The following is a 17653-nucleotide window of genomic DNA, read 5'->3' on the forward strand; positions in this document are numbered from 1 at the left end:
CTGGATTTGATGGAAGGTGTACAAGAAAGAGTCTGGGATGGCTTCAAGGCTTTTGACCTAAGAGAGGACATGACTTCTCTCAACTCCGACAGGTAAGGCAAAGGATAGAACAGCCCTGAGTTCAATTTTGTTCATGAGTTCAGTTTGACATGTTAAGTCTGAGAGATATCTATTAAACATCCAAGTGGAGCTGTTGGAAAGGCAATTGGATATATATGAGTCTACAATTAAGAGAAGTTAGAAGAAGCAGAGACATAAATTTGGGAGTTACCAGCATACAGATCATATATAAAGCCATGAGGCTGTATGAGATCACCAGAGAGTGAATAAATAACCAGAAAAAAGAAAAGGCCCAAGGTCAAAGATGAGAAATCAGCAAAGATGACCAAGAAGGAACCAACAGGGAGGTCAAACTCTCCGTTCTCAGTTGTCTCTGGTTATTTCCAGATCTGGAAATTCCATTTATAATTTTTATTATGGTTTTCTGTTCCACCTCTTATCTACAGAAATAATCGTATTGTTTTTGCACACAGCCATGTGTTTTCAATGTTTATCAATTTTTTAGTATGAGATAATGTAAGTGCATAAAAAAATGCAGAGCTTAACAAATTATTATAAAATGAACATTCACTACCAGCAACCCCAGAAATTCCTTGTGTATCCTTTCTGGATCATAACTCCCTGTCTCTGCCCACTCTACTTCCCCCACCTTGGTAATAACACTATCCTGCCCTTTATGAGGATCATTTCCTTGTTATTCTTTATGATTTTACCACTTTATGTTCCCAACCAAAATAAAAAAGTTAACGTTTACCTTGTTTTGTACCTTCTATGAATAGACCCATAGAATATGTATATGTATTCCTTCACTCAATATTCTTTGTGAGATTAAACAGTGTTATATGTTGCCCTTTAAATAAATATACACACACAAATATAGTCATCCATCATTGTTTTGTTTGATGGAGAGAAAAGGGATCAAAACATGCCTTTTTGGCTAATGTACATTGTGTTTGACAAATGCTGTCAGAGTACTTCAACCTTGTGTAGAACAGAGTCTCATCTCTCTGTGCTTCTAGAGTCAAGCACAGTATCATGCCTAGATGCTACAAAGGAACTGAGTTTGAATTTAGGAGATTTATAATCTAATCTTGGTAATGTTAAAAACTGGTTATGTCCCTTAAGAGAGTCTTTCTATGCTTTAAGTTCCCATCTATAAAATGGAGATAATGGCAACCCCAACTATATTTGAGAGAGAGAGAGAGAGAGAGAGAATGAATGAATGAATGACAAAAGGATAGAAAGAAATGGAAACAGGGAATCAGGAAAAAAAAAAAAAAGGTGGGGTGGGGGGACTATACATCCAAAAACATTTACTGAATACATTAGTCTAGCCATGATATATTTTAACAATAAATGATAGTATACCACATACATTTTTTTCCTACCTTGCTTTTTTTACTTAATGTATCTTAGAAATCACTCAGAATCAGTAAATATAGACCTTACCTCATTTTTTGATGGTAATAGAATAACTGCATATCATTTTGTTTTTTTAAAAAAGGTCATTTTTGTTATATATATTATTGTTATTAATGTGTATAGTATTTCTATTATTTCCTCCTTTCTGTTTTTAACTGTAGTTTTCCCAAATCCTGTTAATTCTATCACCCCAAACATTCCAGCATATTTTTATAAAGTTTCCCTTCAGGTTAGTGAGTATACCCACAGCTGAAATCACTGTTCACACACTTCTACATGCTGTTTCCTTTGCCTGCAACTATACCATAAGCATTTCTCAGGTCATTAGGAATTCCTAAAAAGCACATAGTTAGCAGCAGTTGACTCCAAGAAATCAGGACTTTTATTCTGTATGCAATAATTCATAATAATTCAGCAATAATTTATACTGAATTTAATAATTCAGCAATCATCTATATTGAATTTAGCATACATATTTATATAACCTTTGTACTTTTTAAAAATCAAAGTTAAAATAATTTCTGAAAACCTATTTTAATAGTTGTATAATGTTCTATTATATGTATGATCATTTCACCATCCCCTAATGTTGCCCACTTATGTTGATTCAATCTAAAGAGGCTTCAGTAAATTTTTCCCCATTCTACCCGAAACACTGGCCTCATCACAGATAATTCATCTGGAAAAGCTAAAGGAATACAGAGAGAAAATGAAATTAGCAGGGTAAAAAAGCATACACACACAGGCACACCAGAGATATAGCTCAAGTATCATGAAGAAAGAAAAAGTATTAAGATCATTCTGAATAACTAATTAATAAAATTAAACCTGAAAATAAAATGGAAGTAAACTTCTCATATAGGAAAATAGACCATTACAGCATTTCTGGCTGTAATCCCATACCTTTTCCCAGTCAGTACTATATCTCATTCCTAATCTGTAATCCTCATAGGGTAGTATCCCCTAATACCCTCTTCAGGGTTGCAGTATCTACCTTAACACTGCCCACCATGGACACTACCCTGGAAATAAGATCAGTGGCTATGAGGCTGGAAAAATCAATAATATAAATACTAGGGTCAAACAGGAAACCGTGAGTTACAGCTATACTACAATACCTCCCTGCTGACTACACCTTCCACAGATAACTATAAACTATAGACAAAGATATAAGAAACATGTATTTCACATTATAGTCAAATTGTCAAAAGAGAATCTTGAAAGAAGCAAGAGAGAAGAAATGTGTCATGTACAAAGATCTTCAATAAAATTAATAGCTGTTTTCCTGTCAGAAACCATGGAGGCCAGAAGGCGGTGGGATGGCATAGAAATCTTAAAAGAAAAAAACTGTCAACCAAGAAGTCTATATTCAAGCAGTACTATCCTTCAACTAGAAAAAGAAGAGCAAACTAAACCCAAAGCTAGCAGAAGGAAATAATAAAGATTAAAAAGGTAAATGAAATAGAAAATAGAAAAGTAGAGAAAATCGACAAAACTAAAAAGTGGTTCTTTAACAAGATCACCAAAATTGACAAACCTTTAGTTAGATTAAGGGGAAAAAAAAGACTCAAATTACTAAATTGTTAAGTTTAAAGGGGGCCATACTACCCACTTTACAGAAATAAAAATTGTTAAGAGAATGCTGCATAAAATTTATGCCAATAGACTGGATAACCTAGATGAAATGGACAAATTCCTAGAAACACACAACTACCAAAACTGACTCAAAAAGAAAATCTAAATAGACCAAGAATCAATAAGAAAATTGAAGCAGTAATCAAAAACTTCCCAACAAAGGAAAGCCCAGGATCAGATAGCTTCACTAGTGAAGTTTACCAAACATTTAAAGAAGAATTAACACCAACCCTTCCCAAAAACTAGAAGGAGGAAGGAACACTTGCTAACTCATTCACAAGGCCATCATTACTCTGATCCTGAAGCTAAATCAAGAGACTGCAAGAAAACTACAGAACAACATGCCTTTTGAATACAGATGCAAAAATCCTCAACAAAATACTAGTCAACTAAATTTAGCAGCGTATTGAAAGGACTTTAACTGTATACGATTACCACATGGAATTTATCCCAGGAATGCAAGGGTGGTTCAACATACGAAAATCAGTCAATACACAACATTAATAGGCTGAAGGAAAAAAAAAAAACCACGATCATCTTAATTGATGCAGACAAAACATCTGACAAAATCCAACATCCTTGCATGATAAAAACCATAAACTAGAAATAAAAGGAAACTTCTTCATCATATAAAGGCCATTGTTATAGATTGAATTGTGTTCCCACAAAAGATATGATCAGTCCTAATCCTCAGGACCTTAGAATGTGATCTTACTAGGAAAGAGAGTCTTTAGTGAATTAAGATGAGGTGATACTGGAAGTGGATGGGCCCTAATCCAATGACTGGTTAGTATCCTTATAAAAAAGAAAGCAGAGACACAGAGGGAGAATGCTACTGATAATGAAGGCATAAACAGAAGTGGTATGTCCAACCCAAAGAATGCCAAGGACTGCCAGCAACCAACAGAAGCTAAGAAAAACAAGGAATGGTCTTCCCCAGAGCCTCCAGAAAGAGAGGGCCCTACCAACACCTTGATTTTGGACTTGGAGTCCCTAGAACAGTGAAACAATAAATTTGTTGTTTTAGGACACCCAGTTTGTTGTACTTTGTTTTTGTTTTTTGGGTTTTTTAAAAAAATTTCTTTTAATGTTTATTCATCCTTGGGAGACACAGAGTGAGTGGGGGAGGGGCAGAGAGAGAGGGAGACAGAATCCAAAGCAGGCTCTAGGCTCTGAGCTGTCAGCACAGAGCCCAACACGGTGCTCAAACCCACGAACCACGAGATCATGACCTGAGCTGAAGTCGGATGCTCAACTGACTGAGCCACCCAGGTACCTCTTGTGTGTTGTACTTTGTTACAACAGACCTAGGAAACTAATACAGCTATATAGAAAAAACACAAGCTTAACATCATACTCAATGGTGAAATGGGCTAACTTTCTCCTAAGTCATGAAGGAGACAAGGATATCCATCCACTTTCTCCACTTTTATTTAACAAAGTACTTAAAGTTCTAGCCAAAGCAATTAGGCAATGAAAAGAAATATGGGACATTCATGGGGCATCTGGGTGGCTCAGTCAGTTGAGTGTCTGACTTCGGCTCGGGTCATGATCTCATGGTTTGTGGGTTCAGGCCCTGAGTCGGGCTCTGTGCTGAAAGCTCAGAGCCTGGAGCCTGCTTTGAATTATGTGTCTCCCTCTCTCTCTTCCCCTCCCCCCCTCACACTCTGTCGCTCGCTCACTCTCTCTCTCACAAATAAATAAACATTAAAAAATTTAAAAAAAAATACAGGACATTCATATTGGAGAGGAAGAAGTAAAATTATCTCAAATGACATTATCTTATAGGTACAAAACCCTAAAGAATCCATCAAAAACTGTTAGAGCTAATGAATTTAGCAAAGTTGCAGAATACAAAATCAACACACAAAATCAACTGTATTCTATACACTAGCAACTGTGTATAGAATATTCTGTATTCTATATACTAGCAGGGAAAGTAAGGATATAATCCCATCAACAACAGCATCAAAAAGAATAAAATATTTAGGAATAAATTTAACCAAGGAGGTAAGAAACTCATACACTGAAAACTATAAAACAATACTGAAAGAAATTAAAGAAGACATACATAAATGGAAAGACATCTCCTTGTTCATGGATTGGAAGACTTAATATTGTTAAGATAACAATACTTACCCAAAATAATATACAGATTCAATGCAATCTCTATCAAAATCCCAACTGCATTTTTTTTTACAGAAACAGAAAAACTCAACCTCAAATTCATATGGAATTGAAAGGGACCTAGAATAGCCAAAACAATCTTGAAAAAGAACGAAGTTGGAAGATTCACACCTGCTGATTTCAAAGCTTATTAAGAAGCTATGTTAATAGTTTAACATATTTTGAATATGGTAATGACATAAGGATAGACATGCAGACCAAGAGAGTGCAACAGGAAGCCCAAAAATAAACCCTCACACCTATGATCTATGTCTCAATTCAGTAAATATCCCAAGACCATTCAATGGAGAAATGGTGTTGGGACCACAGTGCAGGGAAAATGTATTTTCACATGTACAACAATAAAGCTGGGACCTTAACTCACATCACATATAAAAGTTAACTCAAAATGGATCAAAGACCTAAATTTAAGAGTAAAAACAATAAACTCTTAGAAGTAAACACTGGAGAAAATATGACATTGGATTTGGCAACAACTTCATGAATATGATAACAAAAGCATAGGCAACAAAAGAAAAAAATTGGACTTCATCAAAATTAAGAACATTTGCACATCAAAGGATGATATTAAAAAAGCAAAACAACAACCTACAAAATGGGGAAAATATCTGATAATCATAGATCTGATAAGGGATTTAAAAAAAAAGCTCCAAGGGGGGTGCCTCGGTGGTTCAGTCGGTTAAGCAGCTGACTCTTGGTTTCGGCTCAGGTCATGATCTCATGGTTCATGAGTTTGAGTCTCACATCCGGCTTTGCACTTAGCGTGGAACCTGCTTGGGATTCTCTCTGTCTCCCTCTCTCTGTGCCCCTCCCCCACTCACATTCTCTCTCAAAATAAATAAACATAAAAAAAAAAAATTCCTTTAAAAAAAAAAAACTCCTAAAACTCAACAATAACAAAAACTATATTACTTCATGACTACTAGGGTGGGTATAAAAAATTAAAGATAAAAAAAAAATAGTAACAAGTCTTAGAATGTGGAAAAACTGGAATCTTCATGCATTAATGGTAGGAATGTAAAATAGTTTTGCCAGCGTGGAAAACAGTTTGTCAGTTTCTTAAAAGGTTAAACATAGTACCATATGATCCAGCAATTCCACTCCTAGGTATATATCCAAAGGAAATGAAAGCAGAGACTTGAACAGTTATTTGCACACCAGGTTCATAAGCAGGATTATTCACAATGGCTGGAAACTGGAAAATGACCCAATGCCATCAACAGATGAATGGTTAAACAAAATGCCATATTCCCCTTCAAATGCAATATCATTCAGCCATAAAAAGTGACATTTTGATATATGCTACAACATGTATTTTCCTTGAAAACATTGTAATAAGTGAAGTAAGCCAAAGAACAATTATTATATGATTTCATTTATATAAGGTACTTAGAATAGGCAAATATTACAAGAATGAATTATGGGGGTCACATAGGTAAATATAAAATATATGATTACAATAAGAGATAAAAACAGAATGATATAAAACAGGGTTATTATATTTAGATGCTACATGACACGATATGAAGTTAAATAACTATGATTAAGAATGCATGCTGTAATCCTTAGAACAACTTCCTATGGGGGAAAAAAAAAGACAGTCATAGCAAAAAAGCCAGATGAGGAATCAAAATGGAATACTAAAAAATGTTTGACCCGGGGTGCCTGGGTGACTCAGTCAGTTAAGTGTCCAACTTCGGCTCAGGTCATGATCTCACAGTTTGTGGGTTCGAGCCCCGCATCAGGCTCTGTGCTGACAGCTCAGAGCCTGGAGTCTGCTTCAGATTCTGTGTGTGTGTCTCTCTCTCTGCCCTTCCCCTGCTCATGCTCTCTCTCAAAAATAGACATTAAAAAAAAAAATGTTTGACCCAAAAGACAACCGTGAAAGAGGAACAAAAAACAGATAAAGCAAATAGAAAACAAATAGCAAAAAAGTAAACATAAACCCAACCATACCAATAATTATAAGACATACAAATGGATTACACTCTCCAATTAAAAGGCAGAAATTGTCAGGCTGGATTTTTTACAAAGCCATACCCAACTATATATTATTATCTATAAGAGATGCACTTTAACTATAATATAGACACAAACAGATGGAAAATAAAAGGACAGAAAGAGATATATCCTGAAAATAACAAGTATATGAAAGCTGATGGGGATATACTAGAAAAAGTAGACTTTAAGACCAGGAGGATTACCAGATATAAAGAGGAACATTTCATATTGATAAAGGTGTAAGCACTTAATAGAATTTCAATACACATAAAGCAAAAGCTAACAAAACTAAAAAGATAAATAGACAAACCTACAATTGTAAGTAGAGACTTTAAGATTCCTTCTAATTAACTGAAAGTACAGGCAAAAAAGAAAATTCAGTAAAGATATGGAATATCTGAATGACACTATGAATCACCTTGACCAAACTGATACTTGGAGAGGACTACACCAACAACTACAAGGGCACTATCCCAACAACTTTACTAGTCTTTGTCAGTGCACAAGTTTACTAAGATAAGGCAGGTTAACTAGGTCATAAGTCAATAAATTTCAAAACACTGTAACCTTAATGAATATGTTCACTGACTACAGTGAATTAGAAGATATACTAGAAGTAATATATCTAGAGAAGCCTCAAATATTTAGAAATTGAAGAACATATGGCCAAAGAAGAAATCACAAGGGAAATTAGAAAATATTTAAAACTGAATAAGGAAAATAACAGTATAACAAAATTTGTAGGATGCACCTATAGCAGTGCTTAGAAGGAAATTTATAGCTTTAAGTGCTTATATTAGAAAATAAAGTTTTGGGGGCACCTGGATGGCTCAGTCAGTTAAGCATCCGACCTCGGCTCAGGTGATGATCTCGCGGTTCACCCACTTCAGGTGAGCGGCAGCCCTGCTTTGGGGGAACTTGAGCCCCACTTCGGGGCTCTGCACTCTCTCTGCCTCTCTGTCTGTCCCTCACTCACTCGTGCTCTCTCCCTCTCTCAAAATAAATAAATGAATGAATGAATAAATAACTGTAAAAAAAAAAAGTTTTAAAGCCAGTGAACAAAATTCACCTCAAGCTAGTAAAAGAAGAGCAAATTAAATTGAAAGCAAAAATAAAAATAAAAAGGAAATAATAAAGAGCAGTAATAATAACACAATAGAAAACAAACACTAGAAAAAACCCACTTACTGTTATGTTCGATAAAGGACTCAGGCAAGTTATTACTGCACTGAGGATTCACTATGAATTTAGTAGAATGGACTAATGCCACCATAACATGGACTAATCAACATAGACTAAAGCTTCTGTAAGTTATTTGACGTTCAAATAACCTGTGTTTCAAAAGAATGTGCATAAGAAACCCAGTTAGATATATTTTCTTAGGCCACCAATGACCCAAATACTGCAATGGATAAACTCCCCTGAAGACTTGCACCTTCATAAAAATTCCTAGCACCTTTTATATATTATATAATAACTTAGGGCAAATTAAGCCAATCCAAATGTAACTAAAAAAAATCAAAAACAGTTCTAGGAAAAGAACTAGGAAAAAACAGATCTAGGAAAAGAACTAGGTTACTCTTCAGAATTTTGTTCTATCACATATATAAGATAAAAGAAATATTATTAAGCTTTATGATCCAGAAACTGTGTGGTTAAGACTAGTAGCGGTCTTGGGCGTCTGGGTAGCTCAGTTGCTTGGGCATCTGATTCTTGATTTCGGCTCAAGTCATGATCTCATGGTTTGGGAGTTCGAGCCCCAAGTCAGGCTCTGCAGTGATAGAGGATTCTCTCTCTACCCCTCCCCAGCTCATGGCATTTTCTCTCTCTCTCTCTCTCTCTCAAAATAAATTTTAAAAATAAATAAAATAAACTTAAAAAAAAAAAAAAAACTACCAGTGGTCTCATAATTACATTAGTTCCTTCTTCCTCAGAAAACTATCAAATATTAGTCGGGCACACCTGACCAAATAACTAGCTTTCTTCACCTCCACTACAGCGTTGTGACCTGCAGCTGCCTTGCCAGTAGGATGAAAGTAGAAGCAGTGTGTACTTCTTCTAGGAAGTAGCCTTAAAAACAGGAAACTGCTTTCTGTTTCTATTCTTCCTTCTTGTTTGCTAGAATATTGTTGTGATGACTGATACTGGAGTAAGCCAACTTCTACAGATAGCAAAGCATCAAAACAGAAGAACCCTAACCCCTAATGACTGTGGAGTTGACATAATATCCTTGGCACTGCCTATACATGACAGAAAAATAAATTTCTATCTGAAGCCTTTGCTATTTTGTTATTTTTTATCACCTGCAGTCAAACCTTATCCTAGTTACTACTAACTGAAAAAAAATTATGCCCTTAACCAATAAGAAAGTGATTTACAAATGAGAGAAGAATTTGTATCACTCCAAAGTCTCAAAAAGGTTGTGTAAGATATTAAAACAGCTAAAGATTGTCAGGTGAATTACAGAAAATCTAATGTAATTATAACATTGCATACTTGCTGGGCTAACCAACAAAAATATACTAACCTGTGATGTTCTGGTATATTCCTCATATAGCCTGTCATACTCCTTACTCTTTTCCTGATACTGAGAGTGGTACTCTTGGAGTTTTTTACCTACTGCATCAATGTTATCTTCTTTTACCAATTGATCCTATACAGTTAAAAAAAAAGAAATAAAGAATGTTAAGAATTCTGACACATGAATTTTTCCACACCTATTTATTTTTAAATTGCATTTCTACTATAAGTTTAAGTCACTGTATTAATATCAAGCATCCAAAAGCACTAAATTCTTTTGTTAACACTATTATAAGCCTTTAGATTATATCAAAATAGTTAATATTTTAAAAATTAAGAAATGAAGTATAAATAGGAAACAAACAGAAGTATTTTTATATAAAGTTAGTAAATACATGCAACCAGCTATTAAGGAATAGTAGCCACAGAATAAGTTCCAAAAATATCTTACATCTTAAGTAGGAAATTTAAAATGACTACATTTCTTTTTTTTTTTCTTTTTTTAAACTGATAAGCCTGGTAAATTAAAATGAAATGATGTTAAAAATGACTTGTTGAATAACTATCAAGAACTAATCATACCTGTTGGTATCTGGACACTGGGTACATGAGCTTCACATCAAGTTTGGGATTGTACTGAGCAAGAGATTCATGATGATAGTGGTTAATGAGCTCCACCACAGAATTAAATGTCAGAGGATCAGAAAAGCCGTATTTACCATCTCGATGATAGATCTTTATTAACTTATTATTGCCTCCCTTCCTGTGAACAAAACAACAACTGTAGATTTTTTTTCCAAAAATTCTATCAAAGTACTATTTTCATATATGTTTCCATATAATTATGTGTGTAAAAGTACATACAATATCTTATCATTTTAACAACTATTTCTTTTGTCTACTATCTTGGTTACTAAAGATCAATATACCTGACCAGAAAAATAACTAAAACAAAAGTAAATTATATCTTTTGTTTATTTTCTGAATGAATTTTTAAATTTAAATTCGATTAATATTTTTTCAGGAAGAACAGAGATAATCTCTTTAGGACCTAAAGATATGTGATTGTGTGTCTTTGGAGGGAAGCAGAAGCCATTTCTGTATGAAGGGGGATGATAAACATTTGTCACACAGAAATCACCAACACATTCAAGGTTTTATTGTGAATGCCCAAACATAATTAAGCTCCTTGAATGATTTATAACTGAGTAATTTAATCTAGTACCTTGCATTATTTTGTCTTTTATATTTGCTTATAATTCTTGGAAATGACTATTTATTTAAACCATCACAATAAGTAAATGATTCAATTGTCATTCAACTGTTTTATAAGGTATAGCTTTTGAAGAATCGTTTATATTAGAATGGGGTTATTTGACTCTTTTGTTTACTGAGTCATATCCAATGTTTCCTTAAAGATAATATATAACCAAAGCTTAAAATGGCAGTGTTTTCCAAGTCCCACACAGTATAATCAAACCACAGCAGGTTGATTCATTCTATCAAGCAAAACACTGCACCATTCCCACTCAACTCTTCTTATAATACATGCGGACTTAATGGGGGGGAAATATGTCTCTACATCTCTTTCTGCCATGCTATTACACATAATAAAAGAGACACTGGGATTTGTCAATGCCTCATTGACAAATGAAAGGTCAAACACAATAGGTTCAATCTATGGATTGATTTAATAATGCTTATAGAAAGTCAAGATTTAGATGGATGAAGAACTATTCCTACAAAATATGTATCGGAGGGACCACCTAATCTTATGTAGTTACTATAGGTGTGTATACCCACACATACATTCACAATAAATACAACCTGGTCTCTCTAGAGAAAAGTAAAAAAGGCACTCATTCATTCAAAATTTTTGAATATCTGCTATATGCCAGGAACTGTACGAGGTACAGTGCATATAATGATGAACAAGCCAGACTTCCAATTTAGGAACATGAGGAATGTATTTCTATCTTTAAGTTTATAAAGAAGATGAAGAATTTCTCATTAAGATAGAATATAACAACAAACAGCTAGATATATCAAATGGTAATACGTCCTACGGAAAAAAATAAAGCAGAGTAAAGGCAAGAGATAGTTCTGGGGGTGCAGGGATTTCTTTTTTATATATATTGCACAAAGAAAACCGCTCTATTCAGGTGACATTTAAGCAGAGTCCTAAATGAAGTGAGGGAACTAGCACAGCAGGTATATAAGGGTCCAAGCAGAGGAAACAGCAAGTGCAAAGCCCCTGAGGTAGAAGCATGTTTGGCATGTTCAAGGAACAGCAAGGAGGCCAATGACACTGGGGCTGAATGAGCAAAAGGGAGAATACTAGTAGGAGAGAAGTAAGAGATGTAAAAGGAGATCATATCATGTAACAACCTGTAAGCCATCTTAAGGGTATTGACTTTTACTGAATAAGATGGGAAAACACAAGAGGATTCTGAGCCGAATGATACCATCTCTCATGTATTTTAAAAGGCTCACTCTAGCTGCTGGGGTGAGAAGAAACCATTCAAAATGAGCAGGTGTAGAAGTAGAAAGATCAGTTGGGAGACTATTAAAATAATCTAGGCAAGAGAGATGGCATCCATCCTGAACAAAGACGATATAGTGAGAAATGGTGGGACGCTGAATATATTTTGAAGAGAGAGCCTACCAGACATGCTGATGGCATAGACATAGATGGGTAGAAGAGAGAGAAACAACATAAAGATGATTTCAAGTTTTTTATCTTAAGCAATTAGAAGAATGGAATTGTTATTTATCGAAATGAAGAAGGCTGTATAAAAAAAACATGTTTAAAGGGGAAAAATATTTTGCTTTTAGACATGTTAAGATTGAGATGCCTAATGAATGTACAAGAGTAGACAATCCAGCAACCTACTTGAAGAATCTAAAGTTCAGGAGAAAGGTCTGGACTAGAGTTATAGAATCAAGAGCTGTCAGTCTACAGATGTTATTTGAAATGAGTACAGTCAAATAAGAGAAGAGGTCCAAGGTCTAAGTCCTGGGGTTCACCAATGGTTAGTAGTTAGGATGATGAGGAAGAACCAGCAAAAGAAACCAAGAGACAGCAATTAATAAAGTAAAAGGAGAACTAAGAACATGATATATATATATATATCATGTGATATATATATCATATATACGTGATATATATCATATGATATATATATATTATATATATATCATATATATTATTTTGAAAGAGACAGGGTGAGTGGGGGAGGGGCAGAGAGAGAGAGAGAGAGAGAGAGAGAGAGAGAGAGAATCTCAAGCAGACCCCACACTGTCCATAAACAAGATCATGAGCAAGCCAAAACCAAAAGTCAGACCTTAACAGACTGAGCTACTCAGGCGCCCCAGCATGGTACATTTTTAAGAAAGCATTTCAACCCAGAGAAAATGATCAACCAGGTAAATGCTAACAGGTTTTGATAAAGAAGGGATCATTAAGTGATCTGGACAAAATGGTTTCCATGGGATGCTAAGGTGAAAGCCTGACTAGAATGGACTAAAGAGAATGAAATAAGAAGGAAAAGAAATGCCAACAGACAACTGTCTTGAGGAGTACTGCTGTAAACAGGGAGCAGAGAAATAGGGAAGTATTTGGAAAGGGATACGGTCAAGGGAATTTTCCTTCTTTATTATTCTTAAATGGGAGATAGTATCACATATTTATATGCTGATGAGAATGGCTCAGTAGAGAGATAAAACTGATGATCACCAAGAGGACTGACAAGATAATTCCTAATGTATGTCCTTGAGAAGAATAGAGGGATGGGATGGGATTTGGCCCACAAGTAGTGAGATGGATCTTGGACAAAACTTGAACAGTCATCCACTGGAAGAGGAGAAAGGGTATTCACATTCAGATGCAAATATGTTGATAGCTGTGGCAACAGGACCAATGGGGAGTTAGGTATCTTCCGACAACTTCAATGTTACCAGTGAAACAGGAAGCAATTTCCTTAGGTAGAAAGGGGAAAATGAGTTGTTCAAAGAAAAAAAAAAAGAAAGAATATGTGAAATTGTCATCTTGGGGGGCACCTGAGTGGCTCAGTCGGTTAAGAATCGGACTTCGGCTCAGGTCATGATTTCACGGTTCATGAGTTCGAGCCCTGCTTTGGGTGAGCACGAGCCCCACTCTGGGTGAACTTGAGCTCCACTTTGGGTGAGCTCCGCTTCAGGTATGCCCCATTTTTCTCTCCCTCCCCCTCTCTCACTTTTGCCCTCTCTCTCTCTCTCAAAAAAAAAAAAAAAAAAGAGAAAAATTGTCATCTAGGAAAGTGAGAGAGCAAACAGATTGCAGAGATGCAGAAATTCAGCTAAGCAGTACTAAACGCCCATGTAAGATTAATAGTCATGAATTTTAAGTGAAGCCAGTGAGCACAGTGTATTTTTCTTCACATTCAGCTACTTAGGTATAGGCAAGGAATAGATAAAGAGTTGAATTTAACAAGTGTAGGAATACAGTTAGGGAACTACAACGGAGGGGAAAAAGGAGCAAGTTTATTGAGGATATATTCATGAGGCTAATTTTAATAATAGACCATGGACTCTAAGCAGAGAGGGAAGAAAGTGAGGACATGAAGGAACTAAATAATGGTCAATTTTTAATTATATGTCTCTTTCCCTCACTATACCCTTCTTAAACAGAAGAATTATGCTATCCCTTCTTGTATTCTACCACCTGGCCTAATGCCTGGCATACAGCAAATTCCTAAAGATTTAACTATCCAGATTTTCTACAATGAGTTCTATTTAAGATGGTTTACTAAATTGGAAAACTTCTATTTCCTTATCACCTACCCTTTACAGTCTGATTTCACTCTCATTTGAGAGTCACCAACTTTTACTAAATTCAGACTCTGCCTGCCTCCTCCCTCCACCCCAGGCTTAGATTCTTTGCAATGGCTTAAGATTTCTACTCTCCCTACTTTCTCTCCCTACCCATTTAATATTTTGTCTTCCCATTACTTATATGACATTACAGTTTTTTAAATTTTTATTTACTTATTTTGAGAGAGAGAGAGAGAGGGAGCAGAGGAGGGGCAGACAGAGGAAGAGACAGAATCCCAACCAGGCTCTGTGCTGTCATCATAGTGCCCAATGCAGGACTCGAACTCATGAACTGTGAGATCATGACCTGAGCTGAGATCAAGAATTGGACAGTTAGCCAACTGAGCTACCCAGGTGCCCCTATGACATTACACTTTTGTCTCAACCTGTTAGACTGTTCTTCCTCAGCTCCTTCCTGTTGGTAAACACAGTCTCTAAAAATACTTGCCTTCAGCCTCTACCTTTTCTTCCCTATATATATTCTTTCCTTAAAATCCCATTTATTCTATGGAGATGGTACCTGAATCTTTTTCTAGTTCTATGCTCTCCTCTAAGCATTAAACCTACATTTCTAGCTCTACTCTAGATACACTTTTTCTGGAAGTTCTGGAGCAGCTAAAAACCAACATCTTTCCCCTATTCTCTATAAAACAACTGCTTCTGACTTGCCTATTTCTATAAATGGCACATTCATTCTAAGCCCAACAGGCTCAAATGAATCATCTTTACTCCACCCCAACCTCATACCTACTCTATTATTAAATCCCTTGGCTCTTAGCTCCATATTGCCTCTTACTTTGATTCCTCAACTCCTTTCCTAGAGCCACTATCCCAGCTAATAGTGTATTCCATCTTTCCATCATATCATTCCCCTGCTTAAAAAACCATTCTTGGGTTTGGTTTTTTGGTTGCTGTTGTGTTTTTTGTTTGTTTTTTTTTTCACTTAGAAATAAAATTAGGGGTGCCTGGGTGGCTCAGTTGGTTAAGCATCTGACTGTTGGTTTCAGGTCATGATCTCACGGTTGATGGGCTTGAGCCTTGTGTTGGGCTCTGTGCTGACAGCATGGAGTCTGCTTGGGCTTCTCTCACTCTCTCTGCTCCTCCCCTACTCCTACACACACACTCGAAAGAAAGAAAGAAAGAGAGAAAGAAAGAAAGAAAGAAAGAAAGAAAGAAAGAAAGAAAGAAAGAAAAAGAGAGAGAGGGAGGTAGAGAGAAAGAAAGAAAAGAAAGAAAATAAGGAAGAAAGAAAGAAAGAAAGAAAGAAAGAAAGAAAGAAAGAAAGAAAGAAAAGAGAAAGAGAGAGGGAGGGAGGGAGAAAATTCCTTACCATGGCTCACAAGGCTCTGTGCATCTGTCTCCTTTCCACTTTCAACTTTATCTTCTACCACTCTATGGTTCACACTGTAAGCCAGTCACAGCAGTCTTTGTATTCACTGGATCCACCAAACCTTTCCAAAATTCAGTGTCTTTGCATTTTCTGTTCCCTCTTCCTAGAACACTTTTCTGGCTGGTTCTCACATATCCTTCAGTTTTCAGAGGTCACATCCTCAGAGAGGCCCTCCTTCTCAAAACTATCTTAAATTCCCTTTCCCTATATTCTCTATCACATAACCCTGTGTATTTCCTATATAGCATTTCATATACTGGAAGTTATTTCTTTTTTTATGTGTTTGTCTCCTCTCCCCTACTCCTATCTCTACCTCCAAATATAAACACCAAATGGATAGGAGACCATGTATAGATAGGAAATGTTCATCATTTCCTTTTCCCAGAATAGTACCTAGAACATTGTGGCCACTCAATAAATATTAAACGATTAAAGAATAAATTCTATTCTTGATCACCATTACCTCTCAACTGATAATATTCTACGGTTTTTTGTTTTGTTTTTAAGTAAGCTCTATGCCCAATGTGGGGCTTAAACTCACGACCATGAGATCAAGAGTCACATACTCTACCAACTGAGCCAGCCAGGTACCCTGACATTTCATAATATCCTAACTCTTTGCTAGTATCTATCCTCTTTTATTCTTTCTATTCAAATACCGTCTGATCATATAATTGCTAAAAAAAAAAAAAAATGCAATGGTTCCCTCTGCCTACCTATGATATTAAATGCAGGGGCACTTGGGTGGCTCAGTCCATTCGCCGAACATCCAACTCTTGATTTCAGCTTAGGTCATGATCCCAGGGTCATGGGATCGAGCCCCATGTCAGGCTCTACACTGAGTATGGAGCCTGCTTAATATTCTCTTTCTCTCTCCTTCTGCCCTTCTTCCCGCTCACTCTCTCTCTAAAATAAAATAAAATTAAAATGAAATAAATGCAAACTCCAAATTTTAGAATTCAAAGCCCTCTTCAACATGACCCTTTCCAACCATCCATCCCCTACCACTTGGTTCCTCTTTATGGACTTTATCCTCTGGCCAAATTGGGACTGCATCTTTCAAGAACAGGGCACTCTAGTTTCTCACCAGCTTATCTCTGTTCCTATTGCTACCTAATCCTGCAACCTCCCCTCCCACTTTCTACATGCCCAAATCTATTCCCTTCTTCCAGATACACTGCAATGCAATTTCTTCCATGAAGGACACCTCTGTATATCCTCTCAACAAGATATTTCTTTCCCATTTTTTGAATTTCTCCTATTATTTTAGTTTAATTCAAAGCAATTTTCTTATTCCTATTGCCCTCAACACACTATGGCTTCTTTGAGACAAAAAATTTTAACTCATTATCAGATCCTATGCAGAGTAACTAGTACTGAACTATGGATTTTACTAAACTCCAGTAAGACCATCACTTTTCTGTCTAACAAAATCTGTCAGGGCCCAGTTAAACTATTATTTCCTCTGAGAAAACTTCCCTTTACCTTTCTCTCATTTATTTTTTCCTTTCAGATATTCACTGAGTAGCTACTACATGTCAGACATTTTGCTAGACACATGAAAGCTTTAAAATACTCTTGCTGGGG

The 17653-nt window shown here is 35.9% G+C and overlaps 1 protein-coding gene across 3 annotated transcripts in view; it reads right to left on the reverse strand.

The window, feature by feature from the left end:
• The window catches only part of PIK3R3 (phosphoinositide-3-kinase regulatory subunit 3), a 138118-nt gene that overhangs the window by 20835 nt on the left and 99630 nt on the right, over positions 1–17653 (reverse strand). For all 3 annotated transcript variants that reach the window (XM_086716835.1, XM_025931842.2, XM_086716836.1), the window contains 2 exons: positions 10408–10588; positions 9833–9958 (listed from right to left, as the gene is read on the reverse strand). In XM_086716835.1, coding sequence (XP_086572961.1) covers positions 9833–9958; positions 10408–10588 — 307 coding nt within the window. The remainder of the gene's footprint in view (positions 1–9832; positions 9959–10407; positions 10589–17653) is intronic.

Source organism: Puma concolor, chromosome C1 (genome assembly GCF_028749965.1).
Source record: "Puma concolor isolate L17-30 chromosome C1, mPumCon1.1.hap2, whole genome shotgun sequence".
Classification (NCBI taxonomy): Eukaryota; Metazoa; Chordata; class Mammalia; order Carnivora; family Felidae; genus Puma; species Puma concolor.